General features: G+C 35.4%; 1 protein-coding gene across 1 annotated transcript; it reads left to right on the forward strand.

Moving 5' to 3' along the window:
- Positions 1–5,368: 5,368 nt before the first annotated feature.
- Positions 5,369–6,795, forward strand: LOC132029915 (mitogen-activated protein kinase kinase kinase 20-like). Its single transcript, XM_059419321.1, has 2 exons — positions 5,369–5,800; positions 5,891–6,795. Exons 1-2 carry the CDS (start codon positions 5,578–5,580, stop codon positions 6,553–6,555), a joined length of 888 nt encoding a protein of 295 aa, XP_059275304.1. The 5' UTR covers positions 5,369–5,577; the 3' UTR covers positions 6,556–6,795.
- The last annotated feature ends 2,784 nt before the right edge of the window (positions 6,796–9,579 follow it).

Below are 9,579 nucleotides of genomic sequence, written 5' to 3' on the forward strand. Positions count from 1 at the left end.
TAATTTCCTTATTTAGCTTTTCTATTCCCATCGCAATAATCCCCTCAAGACAACTTACTAACATCACACCCTATAATGTTGCCAAAACACTTACACAAGTTGGGACTATACTAAGAGATTCATTATAATCTGATTATACCTTTTGGTCTATCACATCACTACTTCCTTTTAGCCATGTACACTATCATCCTAAAGTCAGTCTACATCCTTGAAGGGAAAATAACAAAAAGATAAGAAAAAAAAAATATACTCTACTTTGAACTTTCAACTGCACAATAACCACATAGGACATAATAGATCTAGGGCATAATATCTCATATGTGACAAGGAGGGGAAATTATTGGCATACCTGTGACACAGGTGATGGCACCTCGGAGTCCTGGCGATCTACCATATCATGATAACGTGTTTGATCCCCACTTGATCCTAACACTTCACCCCTATCTGTGGTTTGGTCTGTTAGTGCCTGAGTACTACGGGCTGTGAAAGGTGTTGTTGAATTGGCTACGCACGTCTGGGGGAATGAATTGCACCACCGCCCTTGGTGTTACTACTATACCTGACTGAAGGGCATTCTCTTTGCATGTGGCCTTGGAGACCACAATTATAGCACACACCCAAACCCATCCAACACACTCCTGCATGTCTTTTGCCACCTATTGCAAATGAGATGCGAAAAACCTTTGTTACCCTGCTTCACTCGTGGGCAACATTTCAGATAGTGACCCTGTCGGCTACACCCAAAACATCTATGGGTGCCATAGTGGCACACCCCTTGATGTCTCTTATTACATTTGCTGCAAATAGGATTATGAAAACCCCTCTTTCTCACATTGGTCTGAGCTGGGGCATTAGTGGTAATTGAAGCAGGTTATGATGACATAAAGTCACAGAACTGAATGATTAGAACTCTCGGAGTCTGAGAGTCCGTCTCTGGGGTCGCATCAATGGTAGCCCTTGGGCTCGAAGTTTCCTTTCTCTTAGTGGACATTTTCTGAAAGGGCATAATACGCATGAGTTAGAATAATTCCTGATGACTCCATCTGAAATTAACACATCGATAATGATTAGATTTACATCTTCCTCATCCATTGAGACGAGGCGTATTCGGTAGAATGGGAAACAACACCCGAGTTCGAGTGATTTTTGAGAACATAGCTCTATTGCACCATCTAGATTTGAAAAAAGTAAGACGATCTTAAATTTCTTGGTGGTCAACTGTTAATATGTGTGGGCGCCACACACATATAAAAGTGACCCCACTGGACACGGTTTCATAGACTCCCTAAAACACTTGAACCTACGGCTCTGATACCAAGCTTTGTCATGCCCCGAACCATGGCCTGGGCGAAACACGACACTCGGTGCCTTACTGCATGTGACCGAGCGAACCACATGGCTTGCTGAATCATCATGAGGCATAACATGAGCGGAATATAACGTGAATGCATGATGAACCTTTATAAAACGTAATAAGTCATAATACTTAATAAAAATACTTGTTTAAACATGAGTGTAGAAATAACATGAATGAGCCAAAATGGCTATATGACTCCGAATGTTTGACATAACATAACTGACTTGTCTAGTCTGTGAAACCTCTATTATGAGCTTGACTGGAAAACATACTTACTGGGACAAGGCCCCCAACATACCTTAGATGCATAACTAATTATAAAACAAAAATTTGACTAAACCCCGAATAAGGTGGGACTCACCAATAAGCTAATACGAATGTTGTCCTATTGAGCAGATATGTCGTCCTGTATATCAATACCTGGATCGTGAAATGCAGGCCCTCGGGCAATAGAAAGGGGACATCAGCACATTGAATGTACTGGTATGTAAAGCAACTGAATGAAATCATGGGACATGGGATAGCATGATAAGAACTGAAACTGGACATGAACATGAGCATGAGCATGGATACATATATATATAACATGAGTAAAACATGGTAAGTAGGGAGAGCATTTCATAAACCGATAATATGATATCACCACGTGGGTATGTGGAGTCTGGTACCTCGCCGGACCAGCAGAGTCCCCATACCTTACCAGGGTATAAGGTGTTAACGTGCCTGATGGATCCATTCAGTGGAAAATTAAGGAATCGTCCTAAATGAGCGGAGCGATCCTTGTCCTACGGTGGCTACGTAGTTTCGGGCTATCTGAGCCTTCTCGGTAATTTGTGCAACTCCCAAAAACATGAACATGATATAGTTGGCTAAGAAGCCCATGATTTTCGTGAATTCACTTATAAATGACTTGAAATCATGATTTCACGAAATAACTTGTAAACATGGTTTCATGAAATAACTTGTATTTAGCATGTATGTATCTTGAATCATGGCATGAAGGTAATTATACAATACAATTGCATGAACACTTGTAGACATGTAGGATATTCATGAAATAAGCATTTTTATTTAAAAACATGCATGCAAGAACCCATGGAATACAAGATATGGGTTTTCATGGATTACACAGTGATTTACAATAATCATAGTGATGTATCAAGAACACAATGAAGAATTTATAACAATTTAATACATAATATAACATGGAGCATGGACCTAGGGTTATCATGAGCATGGTTAAAAATCTTAGTTTTCGTAAAGCTTCATACTTTATGGAAGAAGAAGCGAGGGAAGAACAATGATGTTCCCACACGTAGATAGCAACTCTATATACACGTAATGCTCCAAAACTTGAGTTAAAGACTTGAACTTTGAAGAAGATTTCCAAAATCTTGAATCTTGAACCTTGAGATGGGTTTTCTTGAAAACCCTAGGTTAGTAATGATGATTTCTTGTTTAGATTACAAGGATATATATTAGAATAGGCTTACCTTGGTGTTCTTGATGATGGGAGAGGGTAAGAGGTCGTTCTAGGGCTTGAGCAATGAAAACTAATGATTTGGAATGATATGGACGAATATATACTGTTCTGGAACATTAAGTTTTACGCCTAGCAAAATACTGGCCGTATTTTGAAATACGGTCAGTATTATGTTTGGACTGCACTGCGACTCTTCAGTAAAATGGCCATAACTCTTTGCACAGATGTCCGTTTGACCCCCATAATATACTGTTGGAAAGGTATTTCAAAGCTCTACAACTTTCATCAAGAAAGTTTTCCCAAATTCCAAATACGATTTGAAATACGGGTCATATTTCAAAATACTGTCCGTATTTAACAATGAAATCTCCAATGCCAAATTCCAGAATGCTCAGTGTTCTTTGTTGCCAACTTACGACTTGAAATACGGGCCGTATACTGAAATACGATCACTATTCATGGGCGTAAACCCCCATCTTACAACTGAAGAGGAAATTTCAATTCCCACATTCTTTATCTGGTCTTCTAAGTCTAGAATCATGGTCAAGGCTTAGGTTAAAGGTACGAGGTGTTACACTTTTTCTCCCTAAAAAATTTCCCAAATATTCTAGAAAGCGCGCTCAGCCAACATAAGAGAGCTTATATACACCACAAAGTGAGGATTTTACATAATTTTCAAGTGACGGAGTATTAATCGAGGTTCGGGTAACGTATAGTCGCGATTATAGTTTTGTTTTGTGTTGGAGTTGACTTGGATTCAAGTAAACATTGAAGATTTTGCTATTCTAGCAAAAGTAAGGTATGAATCTCTTTTTATTAATACTGATTTAGGAATATTTACGAGAATAAGAGTTATAATTATTGTGTTGGTATTGTTGGCGTATGGATTGAGGTTTGAAGAAAGTTTTGGATGAAATTGTGCATATTTATCTTGTAGAATCTTGATGATATTGTTGTCGATGTTGTTGGTATTGTTTGGGAGTTGTTTTGGTATTTGGAGGAAGTAGATAATATAGGGGAAATGCTGCCCAAATTTTCGTAACCCAAAGTTAGTCTTCAATAACTAGTACATCTAAGTTGAGATAGGAATATGATGGAAGTATGATTAAAGATATGTTCCTCGCTATATAGGTTCGGGTGAAGTGCGAGCATCGGAGTAAAGGATACTTTAAGTGGTGGCTTGACGAATAACGTATGAAAGGTGTTCGTTTCTCTCTTTCCTTGGCACGAATCCAACTAGAGCATGGATATGAACGTTCCATAATAAAATTCACTCCATTCCTATGGCATGTAGCTCAACTCTTAACGTCTTAGTTAATTGACTGATTCTTGGAATGTTATCATGTTTGTCATCGTTAAGTTATTTCTTTGGATTCGACACGAATTCCATAATATAAATCGGGGCTACCGACCTTACGTCACTCCGATAAAGTTGTAGCTTTCATATGAGCTTTCATGCACGCTATTTACATTATGTATATCTAACATATTATATTTATGGATCGGGCCGTACGTTCCTCGGCACTAACATGTGATATATATGGATCGGGTCATACGTTCCTCGGCACTAACGTATATGGATCGGGCTGCACGTTCCTCGGCACTAACACTTATATGATATACATACATATATACATGTGCTTACTTACCTATGGTGTTAAGATTCATGCATTGCATATTGTAAGTTCTCAGATGACAGGTTACCTTTACTCTATTTATATTCCCGTCCTACTTATGTTATTGCTTCTAACCTTACATACTCAGTACTTTTATCCGTACTGACGTCCCATTACATGGGACGCTGCATTTCGTGCTGCAGGCTTTGACAGGGTTTTTGAGGAGCGGTCGCAGTAGGATTTTCCAGCTTCAGCGGTGTCAGTAAGTGCCACTACTCCGGACTTGCTATCTTTTGATACTTATCTGCTAGTGTAATAGATGTTTATATGTACACTGTTAGAAGCTCATGGACACAGTGGGGTATGTAAGTATTGTATATGCCATGTTGACATTGTTTTGGTCTATGATACTATCCTGTTACCTTGCTGGCTTTATGATACTCGTGATGTTGTAGCGACCTTGTCGGCTCGCTTATGTATAGAGATGTTGGATTATTGGATATTTCTATGTTGGGCCTTTTCTGCGTGCAGGTATTCTTTGAATTACGGTATATGATGTTTAAAGTAACCGTTAAGTTAGGTGGTCTTCGGCCCACGGGGCGGAGCCCGTCATACTCCTCGTCGGGGTGTGACATTTTTAATCCCATCACTATTCTTCCCTATCCATCATACCAAACGTCCCCTTAGTGTATACTCATTAAGAAGTGTGGGGGCATATATTGATGCCCGGTTAGGCTAGTTGTTTGAGAATTATTTGGATAGCACTCGTGATTTACGATTTATTCTTTGATTTTAAAGGATTAAAAGGATCAATTCCTTAATTATTTGATTTCAAATTTTAAAGAGACAGAAAATTAGGTTAAGGGGAGAAAAAGTGGTAACAATTCCTAAACTAGCCTGTTATAAGAGAAAATGTGGTAACAATTCCTAAACTAGCGTGTTATAAATGTTAACTGTTATTTTTGAGGGAAAAAAGGACAAAGTTACATATATACTCGTAGTATTTATAAGGAGTTCTAAAGGAGTTAGAATCCACCGACCTTCTTCCATCATTCATTCTTTATTGAATCTATTGTTTCGTGTTTAGAAGATCCAAGAAAAACTCAAAAAGAAACTATAACATGCATTGGAAAAAACAGCACGTTATTGGGGTTGGATCTTATGGCCCGGTGCATTTGGCTGCACCAATAAACTATTCAGCCAAGAATTCTTCAACATTAGCAGTTAAATCCTCAGAAGTTGAGAATTCATCTCGATTACGAAAAGAAGGAAAAATCTTGAACGAACTAAAAGGCTCGCCTTACATTGTTCGATGTTTTGGAGAAGACGAGAGCTTTGAATACGGTAAGAAGACTTATAATATCTTATTTGAATATGCCTCTTGTGGCACTTTACATGATTTGATACTTTATAACGGAAAAATTCCGGAACTAGAAGTAGCTCGTTACGCGTATCAGCTGTTAATGGGGATTCGTCACGTCCATAACAAAGGGTTTTTTCACTGCGAAATAAAACCTAGCAATCTCCTTGTTTTTCCGACTAACAATAAGTTGATAAAGATTGCTGATTTTGGGTCTGCGTTGAGAGCCACAGAAGTACCAAGAGAGCTTCATGAAAAAAGACGAATTTTTGACGTGTGTTGTATAGGGTGTGTAGTTGTAAAGATGCTCACTGGAGATCCGACTTATTGGTATACGGAAGATATTGAGAAATACCAAGAAGCGCTTTTATGTTATTATCCTGATGAGTTTATGGACAGTACTGTTTCTAATATGACAAAAGATTTTGTGAGAAATTGTTTGCGTTGTAAGAATCCTGGTAGATTGATTGTGGATGAACTAATTAATCATCCTTTTATTCAGAATGCAATTACTGAGAATCATGAAGAGTTGATGGTTTCCAGTGTTAATAATAATTCTTTTGGTGATTGGGTTTCTAAGCATGGTTTGTTTACTACAAGTGGGGTTGATGAGCCTAAAAGAAAAGCAAAATTAGGAGATGAAAGTAAACTGATCAATTCGCTCTTTGCATCAAAGGAATTCATGGAGGCGGACCTAACTGAAATCATGGAAGGAAGTTATGCAAAATTATTGCGTTAGAAACTGAGGACATGATGTAGATCAGAGTTGAATGATGTTATTCTTTTTGTTTTTGAATTTAAGATTCTTTTTTCTTCTGAGTTTAACCATTCGACATCCAGAATACATTGACTTGTCTAATCCAGATTCTTGCTATGTAACGAATCGGATGGAACTTGACATCGCTAGTGAAGGATGGAAGAACTTTTACCATTTCAAGCACCATTTGGGGTTGTACGAGCTATGCAAAGTTAAAACTTATTTTGATGGTGTAAAAAATCTATACAGCGACTTAATTAGTTTGTTTTTCGGATGTCACGCGTATAACTTATAAAATTCCTGGGATTACCTCTGAAAGGTACTTGTAGTAGAAGTTGCAGCACTTGCACTAAAGCAAATGGAAGTTGTTCTGTGGAACCAGTTTATAGTAGACATGAACTCTAGGCCATGCCAATTAAATTAAATGATATAAATCCTTGAAGGTGAAGTAAAGTAATTGGACTGGGAAGACTGAACTAATTTGAATTTACTAAACATGAATGGTAAGAGTTTTTGATCGTACTGTGGGATTAATTATGTCCATTCTATATAAAAACTAGTGAATTTATCCGCACTTCACGCGGTCATTAAAGAAAGTTAAAATATAAACGTAATATTTATATTAATATTTTTAATTAAAACATTAATTTATTCATCGACCAATTTTATCTTTTCTCCTCTTTTCAACATAGATCCAAGAAGTATAGAATCTCATAATGGAATTTCATTTAGGGTGCTCCACGCAGTACAAAAAAATCATAAGTAAATTTATAAAAAGACCAAATAAGTAATAATATATTTAAATAATATCCCCCTTTTCTATGAGAACAAAAACACTTTTAATAAATCACTTCAGGGTTAATTCATAAATTTGATTTATTTACAATAGATACTTATATATTTCGATGTATCATATAGTTAATTATATATTGCTAATAGAGCTTATTTAAACTTTCACCTAACTAAGAAAAATTCAAGGAACATTTAAAAGTAGGAAAATTAAAAATTAAAAAATACTAAAGGATAACAGGTGCATAAAGCACTCCAAGTTAACAAAAAATATTATTGATATTTAAATTTGGGTAACAATTCTTCGGCAATTACCCAAAAGGCACATAAACAGATTAATAGTTTTAACCAAAAGGAAGCGTAACTAATAGTGGAAAAATGTAAAAGAAGAAGGACAAGAGAAAAAAAGAATTCACCTCGACAGCGTCAAACATAATATCCATCTACTACACTTCAAAGCTAGCCGAAACCTCATCAAACTATATAAATAATGTCGTCAAAAAATAATAAATAAATAAAATTAATTACCATCAACTCTTAAGTTCGAATATAATCAATCTCTTGTAAAAAAACAAGATTTATGTCGTTGAACTTCATTTGTCCTTCGATGGTAAGAACAAACTATTACCCATATGAATCTACATCTTTCACTTCATCATTCGCATCATTACTATTCATCTGAATCCATAACTTTTGATGCATGGTATAAATACATATATGTAAAAACCTACTATAAGAAATCAAAAAGTAATATCCTAGCTATAATTTTACAATAAAACAAATACAATGCTAAAAATCTTAAAAATTGAACTCATTAAATATAAAACTTGGATCAAACTCTGATATTAAAGGACTCCTGAAAACATTCTACTTTGGTTGGTGAAATGTTCATGGTGCAAATACTGCTGCGATGAACGACACATTTGGCTGAATAGGTACTTATATCCAATTTACTTGGTGAATAGTAGCTAGCTTTGAATTCTTTATTCTCCATTAAATGGAATGTAAAAACTGAAAGGGTGTGTCCGTTCCATACAGAGAATGTGAAAAGGTTATAACGGTCTTAAGAGCCATTAATCTTGGCACCATTTCTTTTTTTAATGTAGTCATGCTATTATATTAAATTATTATTGATTAGGAAATTGAGTAAAATGCCAAAAATTGACAAAAAAAGATAAATAGCAATGCTGGACATAGAAAGGTGCCACATCACCTTATTTATGCATAACTTTATATTATATATAGATATAGATGTATTTAGGGCTCTGAGGCCGATTATTAATTATGAGCCTAGAGCACTTTTTCTCTAAAAACTGGCACGTCCAAATTGAAACATTAGGGAAAAAGAACATAACCATATATTTTAGAATTATTATATATAGTACCCATCAAATAATTACCTTATATACCGTTCTGGTTAAAGAACAATAAGTACAATATAAACTTGACACTAAATTAAAGGAAATTATCCCTAAATTAAAGCATGGAATATGGAAACATATTTTGAACCAAATATTGAGATTTACTCTCCCAATTGGTATCTTCTTCCTTAAAATTTCAACATGGAAAAAATATTTTTCAAATCAAAAGTAATTGCATATCCACTAGTATTCCAATAAAGAATAATGATATATAGTAATATTCTAATCAAATTTAAGTTTTTAACACTATACTTTTCGATTGGAAAGAATAGTATATACCAAAAATTAAATATATTATTAGATTAGGATGTAAACTGCTTCATTATGGCTTAATCGCTTTCGTTATTTTCATTTCCATATCGCTTTGAATTTCTTGGCCTTATCTGACCTCTTTTTATGCTTTTCATTGAGCCGAGGGTCTTTCGGAAACAGCCATCTTACCTTAGTAGGAGTAAGGTCTGCGTATATATACCCTTCCCAGACCCCCACGTAGTGGGATTTCACTGGGTTGTTGTATTAGATTACTTTGTAAATTCAATCAAATTTTATCTATAAATTAATCTTATTTTTCAAGCATCCAAATCATAAAAGTATACCTTCAAGAATTTCAGATCAAAATTCAAAATTACAATATGCATACCATTATTCAAATGCAAATTAGTTGTACACCTATCAGTATTCTAATATAGAATAGTAATAATACTTACTGGCATTCCAACCAAATCTGAAATTTACTTTCCAATAGAAAAACCGTACACCAACAATTACTATAAAAAAATATATATAATCAAATTAT

Source organism: Lycium ferocissimum, chromosome 9 (genome assembly GCF_029784015.1).
Source record: "Lycium ferocissimum isolate CSIRO_LF1 chromosome 9, AGI_CSIRO_Lferr_CH_V1, whole genome shotgun sequence".
Classification (NCBI taxonomy): Eukaryota; Viridiplantae; Streptophyta; class Magnoliopsida; order Solanales; family Solanaceae; genus Lycium; species Lycium ferocissimum.

What these genes read in the sequence shown, in the direction of transcription:
- LOC132029915 (XM_059419321.1), top strand. Translation starts at nt 5,578, where the DNA reads ATGCATTGGAAAAAACAGCACGTTATTGGGGTTGGATCTTATGGCCCG. An exon ending in AGACGAGAGCTTTGAATACG is followed by an intron (nt 5,801 to 5,890) that starts GTAAGAAGACTT and finishes TTCCGGAACTAG; the next exon opens with AAGTAGCTCGTTACGCGTAT.